At 38.3% G+C, this 13,479-nt stretch overlaps 1 protein-coding gene across 2 annotated transcripts; it reads left to right on the top strand.

Annotated features, from left to right (window-relative positions):
• Positions 1-488: 488 nt before the first annotated feature.
• Positions 489-12,828, top strand: LOC139471875 (myeloid leukemia factor 2-like). 2 transcript variants are annotated; one of them, XM_071254386.1, is made up of 6 exons: positions 489-656; positions 7,678-7,915; positions 8,590-8,724; positions 9,076-9,235; positions 9,971-10,154; positions 10,570-12,828. In XM_071254386.1, the coding sequence occupies exons 1-5, from the start codon at positions 505-507 to the stop codon at positions 10,135-10,137; spliced, it is 852 nt and encodes a 283-aa protein (XP_071110487.1). In that variant the 5' UTR covers positions 489-504; the 3' UTR covers positions 10,138-10,154; positions 10,570-12,828. The 2 variants fall into 2 exon arrangements, with proteins under 2 accessions (XP_071110487.1, XP_071110488.1); XM_071254387.1 differs by lacking the exon at positions 489-656 and adding an exon at positions 5,194-5,299.
• Positions 12,829-13,479: the final 651 nt, after the last annotated feature.

Below are 13,479 nucleotides of genomic sequence, written 5' to 3' on the forward strand. Positions count from 1 at the left end.
TGATGTTGTTTCCTTTGCTGTGTTTTCAACATTGTCCCTCTGCTGCACAAGCCCGCATCTACAACGCACTGAGGAACAGCATAGAGGAACTGGTTAAATTGCTGCATTTACTTCTTGAGACGATCAGAAGTAACGTTTCCAGTGTTCATGATGTCACAAACTTATATCTTTACCTGATTAGAATATGAATGACTTCATTTTCTTTAACCACAATTTGTTCTCATTGTTCTTTTGAAATGATCATGTGTAACGCCAACAACTCGAGATTCTGATCATATGTGGCAGACGATCTGTATTCTCAGCATGATTACCATTCACAGCCTTCTTCAAAATCTCACGTCAAGTGGCGGAAAAGACCGATGTTAATGTTGTGTCGGAAACTTCCATATATGTACATTTCCGTACGATGTAATTTGACCAATAGCTAAAACCTTTATAATACAGTTCATTGACAGAACGATGCATTTCATTGGTTGAAAATTGTGACGTTGTGCGCATGTTTTGATGACAGTTGTCAAAATTGTTAACGAAAGGTCACTACAGAAGTATATCGCAACATTTGTGGTGGAAATAGTCTTCTTAATTGTTCGAGCATACAGTTCGAAAGGCGACGAAATGCTTGGGGGATCATTCTTTGATGAGGATCCATTCTTTGCGTAAGTATTATGACCCATAAATCCACACAAGCTAAGCGATATGTCCGGAATCGCGACCACCTGCACATGATCTCGAAGAATTTTCCCGAGTTGTTTTCCTTAGTAGATTACTGTGACGTACATACCCATTGTTCAGCTAATATAAACCATTAGGACATCACACTGTATTTGACAATGAAGTCGAACATATTTTTATTTCTGATGTAACAACTATCCACAGAAAAGTGGAACTCGTGTATGGTGTATACACCCAAGCTGACGAGGGCCTACTCGTTATATCGCGAGCCCCAACTAGCCTTGTGTGATCATTTGACGCCCATTATACTTGTCTGTCCAATAACGTTCTGGGCAAGATGTATGAATTATTTTCCTTAATTTATTGTTACGTATTGTACTTAAAATAATGATAATAATAATAATAGTGTAAAATTTCAAAAGAACAAAGTGTGTTAGGCTATCAAATCATTTGGATACAGATGCAATACAAAGGTAGTGATTAACATGACAGGTTTTTCCACCCGTGTTAACATGACTATCAAGGGACAAAATCTGTATTTTAGCATAAATTCAATCCGTTTGTTCCACAGATATGAATCAAAGTGTATATCCAAGTTCATCACCATGGTCCATATTATGCTGATAGGATTATTTCCGTTTCCAAGAATTGTTGTGAAATCAATGATAAAATATTTTGAAATTACATGTATCATGAAACTTTTAGTTAATTTTAATTCTTACTACAAGTGTAGTAACTCGCCAACAATGTACCATGGGACCACAACCACTATCACAGATTAATCAATGCTCATTTTGCCTTGTGATCCGCACCTTGATTGATTTGATTATTTGCCTTGATGTGCATATGCTGTAGCCATATTTTTCATAAAATTTGACAAGCATTGTACTGATTTACCCAAAATTTTACCCGTTAGGTTAATTTGGTAAACAAGGTGACATGTTCAGCTTGTCATGCAACCATTGTTAACACCAGAACACTGTCAACACCATTAATTGTACTGTGACATTGCATCAAAAGAAACATAATAAAGTTTGTCAGTCATGTATCTGGTTTTCCTCTCCATATCAGGATGTTCTGTAGTGTGCATGCTTGGGGGTTGCAATATAACTTTTATACCGACAAATTGCAATATGACTATCATCAATACACATATCCTAATACAACCCTTGTGTATTGATATTTTCCAATACGGTCACAGAAGAATTATGATTATATAAAATTACATCTACTTTCTAGAGGCCTTTAGATAGACTTGGGACCCATGAATAAATCTTTAGCAATCCGTGCTTGACATAATAGGTGACTACGGGGTCGGGTGGTCAGGCTCGCTGACTTAGTTGATGCATGTCATTTTATCTTACATGGATCAATCATGATATCAATCACTGGATTGTCTGGTCTAGACTCAATTATTTACAGACAGCCTTCATATAGCTTGAACATTGCTGAGTGTGGCTTAAAACAACATTCACTCACTCACTAGATGGACTGGGTTCCTATCTAAACCATGTAAACAGCACACACTTCATGCTGTTTACATTAACATTTCAAATTAAAGACGTGATACATAGTCTCTTTTTTCTGTCCCATACATCTCACGATCTGAAGTCTGGATTATTTAATCAAGAAGTACCATTTGCACAGTACAAATATGTGTAGGGCCCCTAAAGGTATTGCAATATGTAACGCAATACAGCTCTCCATTTTGCGATTTATTGGAATGTTTTATATGCCAGTACACAAACCCTATAGTGGAGCATCAGTATTTCATCCATGTAAACAACATACATACGGAAGAGGAGCTGGGATTTTTTTTATTCTAGAAAGTGCAGGTTATAAGTGATTTTGCTGTTTTTTATGAATCATTTTAAATGTTTTACACTCCAGAAATCCTATTTCATATCGAGTAAAGCGACCGAAAAATATTCTGTTTGTAACATGTCTAACATAACATTCGCTATATTGCCTGTTAAATTATCAGTCCCCAAACAGTAAGCTTCTCAAGAGTTGAGCCAACTTGAGTTGTTGAAGAGTATATTCATGCAATTAGTGATATAGAGAAAATATGCTATGGTCTTGACTTGATTGGTACACTTCTGTACACTCCTTCCCCCCCCCCCCCGCCCCCCCCCCCCGAGTGAAACATTCCACTGATAGTTGGTATCTTGGCAAGTGCTCATCACATTTCTGTCCTGATCACCTGTTCATTTTAGTTCCTCTCTTATCTCAATAAACTGAAGTCTTGGTTATTCACATGTAGACTATCTTCTTACGTCACAGTACACTAAACATTGCTGTTGTACAGCTAGTCTCTTGTCTCACTTGCTTGTTTGATAGCTGTGTTGCGTCTGATTGCTGTCCTTGTGTCTGATTAGCTGAGCTTGTTTGATTCCTCACCTTATGTCCAGCTTGCCATTTCGGCATCAACTTGCCAATTTTGTTTTCATTTCCTATACCTGCATGACGTTGTAGCAAGCTACCCAGTTACCTGAAGCTGGGTAGGAATGTTGAGTCTTTTGTCATCCAGACCATAAAATGACTGATACATTGACAGTGGGCTAGCTGAGTGGCATTTGCTCATCACGCCAAAGGCCCATGTTTGATTCCCCTCACGGGTATTTGGGCTGGGCTTGTATGTGTGAGCGTGGTTAGGTTTGTGTTATTGTTGTGGCCTTGTGTAGATGTTCATCGTGATTCATGAATGAGGTCTGTGCCAAAGCTTTCTAGTCTACTTGCCAGAACATGGCTCTAAGCATAATTTTCAATACAGTTTAGTGTTATCACATGAACTATTATTGAGTGAGCTCACTGTACCAAACAGAATTTGCAGACTCATGGCTTAAGCAGACAGTCCGTAAACTTTAAGTATGGATATTATATATAATACATTACCATTTGTTTCATAATGGTTACATTTGAAAAGGTATTTGAATGATTATACTCCTATATCATGTATATTCCTGATTATTTTGCAAAAAGATTCATTGGAACGTTAACTTTATTTCTACTCTGTTTTACATATGGTGTACATCTGTAGTTTTGTCAATGGTATGCATTAAAATAGATAGCTTCAATTAGTTATAAATAAAAAATAATTGACAGTGATTGATGCAAATTCTAGTCCTGCCTGTGTTCAACTTCAGAATAAAGTTTCTATTCTTTGTTTTGAGCTGAGACAGGGAGGAAAATATCCAACTTTATTCATGGCTTATACATTGATTAATATCGTTATCAAGCCATTTGCCATGATTGCAATTTGTGTGGGCTTCTATTGCAGTACAGTCGCATTAGTGAAAATAGCCCAAACAGTCACCCCTAATGAACATAGTCATGATGTCATGCTCTTATCATGCTTATGTGCATGATTGTGTCATTTTAGACATGGACCATACTTTCTCTTTCTTTTGTTTGCATGGAAAGGAATTTAACTACCGGTACAAACTGTACCATAAACATGGCGATGACGTCCAAATAAAATTACAAACGCACAGATTGGCGCCTTATCCAGATAACCCCCTGTTGTTTCAATTGGGTAGTTTGGCACTGCAGGACTGGTGCCAATTTCTGTCACTCTGGTAATAACTGTTATTATCAAAATCTACATGGTCAACACCCTACATGTCCCAGGTCCTGCACTTTCTTCAATGTTTAATAAACTCGGATAGGTGGAATATTGCTGAGTGCAGAGTTAAACAAAAATAAAACTTGCTAGTGCTATGTTCTGCCCATTTTTATTTTCTGGAAATAAGATTATATGATCTGATAATAGCTGAAGTTTGTCTCTTGTGACTCTTTGTCAAATATGAGTCGAGAATGGAAATTCCACTTCCACTTTCATTTTGCCACCGTGTATTTGTATTCTTGTACATGTTCATCTCCTGATGGTGTGAACAATTGCTAAAAATAGAATGTTGATGGTAACCATGGTAACAGTTGTCATTGTTGTTTTTGTTGCGTCATTGAATGTTATCATGTGATGAATTCTGGAATGAGTTGGATAACTACGTAATATTCACATTCTACGAACACCTCGCACTCAAAGACAACAGAGCCAGAATAAACAAGTTATTGTTTACATGCAAGTGGGAAGTAATACTGTTGCACATAATCATAGGATCTTGATGAATACCAGACAAGAGTGTATGTGGTCTGTTTTGTTGCAGACTGTATTTTCTCATTAACCCAGGAACAGTCTCAATCATGTCAATACTCTCACTCACAAAGAAGCTATTTTAGGCATGGTTGGCCGACGACTGTGTGAATAGAAAAGTGTGACTCTTGTTGTGCCAAGACATGAATTATTAACTACTTTTAAGGCACACGTGATCACACATTCCATTTGACCTCGACACAATATATCTTCATGGTACAGTGGACATGCATCAGTGATTATATTCAGCCTGGGGCTAGAGGTACAAACCGCTCAGTTGTTTGAAAGACGCGTAGGTGAATCTGAATGAAATCATATTGGCAAATATGTAGCATAGCATGGGAAGTATGTTCTATGTCACAGACCATCCTAGTTTTTTGTGGCGACAGTTTTCACAAAGAACAGTCTGTTTTTGAGTGAAGAAACAACATATTTCAACGAGGAGACACGTGTCACATTCAACGATTGTAGGATGTGAGTATTATGCTTACGTTGTGCTTATTATGTATACATACATTCGTGAATAGCCAGTGTGACACAGTTGTGATCGTGTAAGAAAGGTTGCAGAGTGAGACAGCATTGATCTGAAGAGGTAATGTATGCATTAGCTTGCACTTACACTGCTTGACTGGGTAAAACAAGGAGTGTCCTGTGATGGGAGATCATCGGGTACAAATATTGACAGAGTCTTGTTGTGTCTTGTTTGATGAACTTGCTTAGGTAAGGGTTTCTCTCTCAAGCTGTCATTTCCTTCTTTCTGATGGGTAGATTTACGTTTCTGGCATTGCTTTACGTAAAATTACATGTTGAAAGATCAGTCAATTCACCAATATTATTTTCATGGCATACACATTATGCACTGGTATCTAGGCTCTTTCTTATGAAACAAACACTGGATTGTCTAGTCCTGACTTGATATGTTTACAGGCTGATGATATGGCTGGACTAATGCTGAGTGTGACCTGAACAACTAACATGTATTTATCATTTTCATGTTTTCAATTTAAAGTTTCCAAATGTTCAAACTAAAGCAAGGATCAACATCAGCATGTAGAACTCTAGATATTAACACCTGGTTGTTTCAATATAGCAGGGGTTTTCTGTACGGCAGGGTTAGAACTCGGCTAAAAAGCTTCACTAGCCCAAGTAAAGATAAAATGCCCTTGTAATGTTAAAACTGGAATTTTGTACCAGCCTACAGGAATTTGTACCAGCCCCGGGTTAATGGACTAGTGTTGATTTACAACCTTGCAGTCCCTGACATTTCCTACTATGGTGTTTGAATCAAGGGATTCCCTACAACTTTTAACAAAGAAATTGGCATGATTAGAGCTATGACCCCCCACCCCCCCCCCCCCCCCCCCCCCCAACACACACACACACACACACACACACACACACACACACACACACACACACACACACACACACACACACACACACACACACACACACACACACACAAACAACAACAAAAAACATGACAAAGTGTCCTTGACATCACTTGAACATGTTGAATTTTTGAACACTGTGTACATACTATTCACCACTGATTTGCCTGGTTCAGAATTGAATGTTTATAGGCCACCCCGACGTAGCTGGAATATTGCCAGATTGTAAGTTCTGGTAGATTCTTGAACTACTCATTTGCCTTATCCAGACTTGATTGTTTACATACCACCTTAACACAGTGTAATAGCTGGAATATTGCCATATTGCAACTCAACTTATTTGAGATTCCTGGTCCATTATTATGATCTGTTACTGACTGCATGTCAACATGGTAAAGGGTTTGGAGGGTTACTAAGCTGTAGCTAGGAGGCGAGATGTGTGACTGTATACAATCCCTGGAGTAACTTTAATGTTATGTCATTCTGACCATGACATTAACACCTAAAATAAATTCCCTGTGTATCAAATTATTAACATGTTGTATCATCAGATCATGTGGTCAGACTCCATAACTGGTCTTCATGATTTACAATACCAGTTTACAATCCTGTAAATTGTAATGCGAGGGATTTTGTAACATGCAGAGATTTTGTATATCGGTAATGTATAGAATTGTCTTGTAAAATAAGCTGCAATTAGTTTTGCGGTGCGTGTTGGTGTGATGTTAAACAAAATATGTCATTGTCAATGATTGGCATGATTGGGAGGGCTTGAATTAAGTTTTAAAACCTTATTACCTCCATGTCAGTTTTAACTTGGTTAATGACTTTCATTTGGTGTATTCAAACTTTCACGACTTATGACGTTCACAACATTCAACATGCTCAACCCCTGCATGTTAATGTAAACATATCATTGTTCCTGCATGTGTCATATCATATCATAATCATATGAAAGGTTATGATGTACAGCTGTCTTAGGTACAGCTCATAGTGAGCAGCACATGGCTTGCTGCACATGCAACTGACAGCTTTCCCCATCAGACATATAATGATGTGTAATCCCTTATAATCAATGATGAACTTGCAGGCTGCCTGGATGTAAACTGTTCTCATTCGGATAATCATGGAAATTACTAATATTGCTCACTGTGGCATGTGACATTCACTCTCACTTCCTTTCTCTGTCTCAAGCACTACATCCCTGTGGGGAATCAGGGTTAGAACCTATGCTGGTCGCAAGAGGCAACCAAATCGTGGCTCACTGACTTGGTTTGTAGCATGTCGTTGTACTCTGATATCAGTAACCTGATACTAGAGATAGTCTAGCCCAAACTCAATTGTGTACAGCCCGCTGTCATGTCGCTAGAATATTGCTGAGTGCGGTGATAAATAACAAACAAAACAATACTCAAACAACACATAGGACCTCCATCTAATAAAACATTGTTTTGTTGACAGTGGCCACCGTCAGCAAATGCAGCAGATGCAACAGTTGATGAACCCATTCCCCACAATGCATCATCACAACATGCTTGAGGCGGCCCCAGTCCACCCTCATGTCCGAAGACACCAACAACGCAGAAACACCAGAGAGAATCAGATGGTTCCCTTCGGCATGTTTGGAGCTGCTGACTTTGGATTTGGGGATATGTTCCGAAACATGCGTAAAATGATGGATGATATGCACAGATCATTTGTAAGTGGAACACATACTCAGCCATTTCCACATGCGCAGGCTTGATAACAAGTTGATAAAGAGTTCTCTCTTGAAAAGTCCTTTAGCTTCATAGTTTTACAAAAGTTTATGATCTATTTAGCAATGTCTTTAACCAAGATGTAGGGTTTTATCAAGGCCTGCTCAGGGGTGAATATTCAGACCCCATTTCAGCATCAAATGTCAGTAAGTATTCCAAATTGGAAAATACAAATTTCCCTACTCATGGTTTATATTATTAACTTATGTTATGGCTTTGTGACTTGTATTTCACTGACCAATTTGATCAAAATAGCATGTTTTTCCCAAATTGCCTTGTCTCTTACCCCCAACACATCTATCATGTCTATTGCCAACATGTTTAATTGCTATTAAACATGTTTTCTCATGTACATGGTGTATGGACTATTATGAACTGAGATTGTGAGACAGAAAGAGAACCTTATCCAGACTATGTTTGCATGAACTTTTTCAGAAATTTACAATAGTTGTAGTGTTAATAATAGGACTTTAGTGGAATGCATCAAAGAACTGTTCCTATTGAATTAGGAGGATGATGTTTGCAAACGTATGTAACCTATGTTAAGACCATGGAGCAGTCCAGACAATGTCCTTTTTATTCCGTTCAGTATTTGCACGACTGTTACCTGTTCCAGGGTCAGCCAGCAGTAGCCACTCCCAACAGCCACATGTTCACCCAGTCATCGTATGTACAGTTCAGCAACAATGGTCAAGGGCAGGCACCACAGGTGTACCAGGCCACTTCATCGACACGCCAGGCACCAGGGGGGGTGAGTGCACCTAACAAGCACTGATTCTATTCCCACTTGATCTGTGTACCTGTGTCACTAGCAGGGTACAGGAGTTCACTTGTACCCCACGAGACAGATGGCTGGACTTTCGTAATGGTAATGGTGTTATATGGGCAAGAATAGGTTTCCAATATCCAAAAACTTTATTTTCCATGACCTGATGATGTGTTTCAATTGCCAGAATGTTATTTGTGATTAATATCTTGTGGACAAGAACATGTTGAAATCTAGCTGTTGAAAAATTGTGCTCGTGACTCAAAAATATTGGTTCGTGATGACTCTTGGTTGTCAAAGGCTAGGTGAAAAACTGTGATGGTTATGATATTGCAGGTGAAGGAAACTCGCCGCACAGTGCGTGACACTGAGTCAGGAGTTGAGAAGATAGCAATTGGTCACCACATCAATGACCGCGCCCACATCATCGAGAGGTCACAGAACAGGCGTACCGGGGATCAGAATGAAAACCAAGAGTACATCAACCTGGAGGAGGGTAGGATGTCACAATGTTTGTAACCAAGGTCACCTACATCCCTGAGGGGAATCTGGGTTAGAATAGGCTGGTTGTCAGAGGAAACTGGATGGAACTGGTGGTCAGACTTGGATTTTGCTTCTTGATTGATTGCATGTCCTGGAAGCCAGACTGAGTTATTGCTCACATTATCAATCACTGGTTTGTCTAATCCAGACTTGATTATGAACAGACTGGAACATTTGCATTGGACATCAGCCGAAACAAGGCTGGTTGCATACAAACTTTAACAGCCAATGCTTTTGTCTGGTGGTAGTTATGCTCTGATATTTGGGTACTCTAAACCAATCCTTCCTCTTTATTTTGACTTTTCCCCATGAGGATTCCAAGTCACAGTATCCAATGTTTGTCGAAGCTGAATAACTCTTTGACTTGGCTCAATGTGTGTCATGGTACACTTAAGGCAAGGATTGTTGTCTGTGGTTTGCCTGGCCCAGATTTAAATATTTACAGCTTGCCAGGATGTAGCTGGAATATTGCTGACTGCTTCGTTTGTCATCGTTCACTCACCCACTGGTGTATTTTGTTTGCCTTTCACTCGGGGGAGAGTTCTGCCAGGTTAGTTATGTCAAGGGTAAGTTTTGTCATATAGATACAAACCATATATTCCCCAAGACCCCTGGATTCTATGCTTGTGATGGTGACTGTTATGTACTGTAGTACATTTTTGATGGACACTTGATGTCATGTTTACAGAGGAAGCCCCAACCTTTGACCGTGAGTGGCAAGAGAAGACGCGTCACATGGCGCGAGGAATGGATCACCGCCGTGCCCGGCACAACCCCATCGGCAATGTTAGGACTGGCCGGCAGATGGCAGCACTACCTGAACCTAGACCAAGGATTCGCAGAGATCGGGAATAATGTCTTTATAATATATAGTAAGTAGTTGCAATTTTTGTCAGTATTAGTTACAGGTTAATTTTTTTACTTATCGTTCATTACTATGTCTGATGCAATAAGGAGTAATGCAGAATGAGTATACAATTTAAAACATACTTAGTTTGGGTGGGGAGGTGATATCTCCAAAAATGTCAAACTTATCTTACAGCTTTTTTACTGCCTCTATTAATTGCACAAAACAACATTCACACATTTCATTTCTACTTCGTACAATAAAAATATTAATCAGGTTTCCGGTAGACATGGTACAGCGATCTGTTACATGCACATAAAATTGGTCAAACTAGTGACTGGTGTTTTAAAGGTCTGTGTCAGAACCAATGTTTGTTTTTTTTTGCCTATCTTTCTGACTGTTTTGTCAGGGTTTTTTATTTGTGTTGTCTTTTGTTACAGATTGTGAGTGGATGCCTGAGCCGAGCATATTTCTCTGAGGCTTGGTTGATCCTGTTTATACCTGTGTGCACACAGAACTATCAGCATTGTGGAGATAATCTCTCACCTGTGTTTCTAGAATCATTGGCAATCAACTGACCTCATTTCCTCTGGAATACTGATCCTTGGTTAATAACTGACAAATATTTTCTTCTGTTGAATCCACCTTTCAGTGTATGACAAAAAATAAAATTCTTTGCTAACAATACATTCCTGATCACACTGATGGAGTTCCAGGTGTGATTCACATTTCGATGTTTTTTAGTGTGATTCACATTGCAGGGCTCTGTTTGTGATCCACATTTAAATGTGTTTACTGTGTTTCACATTACAGTGTCTTTGTGTGATTTAAATTGATATCTGGTGTGATTCACATTACAAAAACATGTGTTTGGTGTGAGTTACATGATGTGTGATTCCCATAATAGCATTCTGTCTGTTATTCAAGTCATGGCGTTTTTTGTCATTCACATTATTGCGTTCTGTGAGTGATTCAGATTGGAGCAATTTGTTAGATTCACATTCGTTTGATTTGTGAGAATGTTGGAGAGCCCAGTAACATCTGTTTACACCGAGTAAGCAAATTATGGTTTGTTTATATTTTCTGATCTTGTTTTTCTTTGAGAATAATATTATTTATTTATTGAATAGCATTTAACACATGGAAAGATGGTGCCTTGGCAGCATACTTGGAAATGCTGTTTTTGTTTCGAATATTCTATTAACAAATTAAACATATTTAAGGTGGTTTCAACAATGAAGTGTTTTCGTCAGTGGCACTGAGTCAGATTATTGTGTCTACAGAGTTGATCCATCCTACAGACAATTGTAGACTTTCGATGAGGAATACAGCAATGTTAAATAGAGGAGCACTTTTTTCCCATTTATGAATGTTTTTGAAGATTCCAGATAGACTTTCTGAGGAATCGTGGGAGTGGTATTCATTGTCGGACTGATGTGTGGTAGGGTCACGATGGTTCTTGTGTAAATGCCTTTTCTGTTAACTCAGTTCTTGAAGCAACTTAGAGCTGAGGTGTCATCAATATTGCAAACTTCATCCTTTTTGTCAGGTAACTTGTTGAGGGTTTTCTTAAAGGATGAGGGTAAGTGGGATGACATTTTTTATATTTTGCGAAGATCCGATGGGTAATCACATACAAGCTGATGTATACGTGTGTGTGTGAGCATTATGTAACACATCTTCCCAAGGCAAGAGAGTTAACTGACTATAAAAGTCCAGTTTCCACCCTTGCCAAACTAGGCTGGAATTCCTGGGCTCGATCGTAGCGCCTCCAGTTGTTTTTACGAGTTATGTCCCTTCTAAGCCTCTCCTATGGACCAATCAGATTCAACCTCTCGTATCACTTGCATTTGTTTCAAACAAAAAAGACGATCTGATCGATAATTAAGACCTATATTGTGAGAAAAACTGGTAAAAGTGCATCAAATCACATGAGCACCTTGATAAAAAAACATGAAAAGACTTGGAATATATCTGTTGACAATGAGTTGGCGGTGCACATGCTTTGCAAATCCTGCAGTTGACCGAAATCTGCACCACCGTATTTTGATTTATTTGCGTGATTTTGATTGGACTATGCATAGACTCGTTAGTCCAGCCAAAATGTAACTCCATAATACCTGCCTAGTTCGGCAGGGGTGGAAACTGAACGTATATAGTCAGTTAACTCTCTTGCCTCGGGAAGATGTATGTAACATTGCTGAGATGTAGGGATGTCGTTGTATACCACTTGACATTTGCTGAGGTCCACACCAATGACTATTTGGTGCTAAGCAAATGTTGAGTTGTATATATTTTGCAATATCGGTGTATCATTTTTTAATGTTGATACCGTATCGATTCAATTCCATGAATAACCATAGTAAATTAACAATTCACTCCCAAGGAAAAGTTTACATTTGTGTAGATTGCCATGGTAAAGATGGACAATAAGAAGTCAGAAGGTTCCATGGATCAGCCTAGTTCATATTTGGCATTAGTTGATTAATTGCACATCCAGATAAGAATTCTTTCAAGTATTTGTAATTAATCGAGATATTGTGATACTTATTATTCAATACTTGACATCCCTAATGAGATGCTGCTTCAGATACAGCAGCAGTATATATCCCAGCTTAGAGTAAATGTTAGAGGATGTACTTGAATGATTTAAATAATTACAGAATGATTTGTCTCCGAAACCATGTGCCACATTATTTAACATCATTAGTTACAAAAGAATGCATTTATATAATTCTTCTATGTCATGCAAATAGTTTGGCTGATTTAAGTCTTTAGTCTTGGGAAATATTTGAGAGCATGAGAACTTGTGAGATATTGGCATACCATCAAAATCAGTGTTCATGCAGTCATGATAATCATCATCTTCATCATGTACATTGTCATATATTCTGATATCACAGAATAAACCAAATATTAAACTAAAGTCACAAGATTTTCCGCCATAGTTTCAACATGCCATTCCACAGTAACAATAGTAACCGAGCCGTCTATTCCAGTCAGAAACACTATTTTGATAATGCTTCATTTGAAACAAGATGTAATGACATTATTCTGTTAATCCTAGCACTAATATTAATCCATTAAATTTTGTGACACAGTTTATGAGGCTCAAAAAGAAACAAATATTCTTGGTTGTCAAACAAACATGTTTCTGCATTCAGACAAAAAAAGAAAATTGTGACACATTTTCAAAGGCCAGAGACCTGAACAGATTCATTTTGAATCCTGTCTGACAAAACAATTGTTTAAATTCTTTTTCAGCCTGATTTTTCTATTGAATGTCAATGTATGTTGTAGTTCCACAATTTAGATGGTGGTGTTTCCAGTATATATTTTGGAACATCAGA

This window comes from Haliotis cracherodii, unplaced genomic scaffold (assembly GCF_022045235.1).
Source record: "Haliotis cracherodii isolate W230 unplaced genomic scaffold, xgHalCrac1.p SCAF_23, whole genome shotgun sequence".
Classification (NCBI taxonomy): domain Eukaryota; kingdom Metazoa; phylum Mollusca; class Gastropoda; order Lepetellida; family Haliotidae; genus Haliotis; species Haliotis cracherodii.

Excerpts from the sequence above, each read along its gene's own strand:
- LOC139471875 (XM_071254386.1), top strand. The coding sequence starts at position 505 with ATGACAGTTGTCAAAATTGTTAACGAAAGGTCACTACAGAAGTATATC. Across the intron at positions 7,916-8,589 it reads ATGATATGCACAGATCATTT|GGTCAGCCAGCAGTAGCCAC; the intron begins GTAAGTGGAACA and ends TACCTGTTCCAG. Across the intron at positions 8,725-9,075 it reads CACGCCAGGCACCAGGGGGG|GTGAAGGAAACTCGCCGCAC; the intron begins GTGAGTGCACCT and ends ATGATATTGCAG.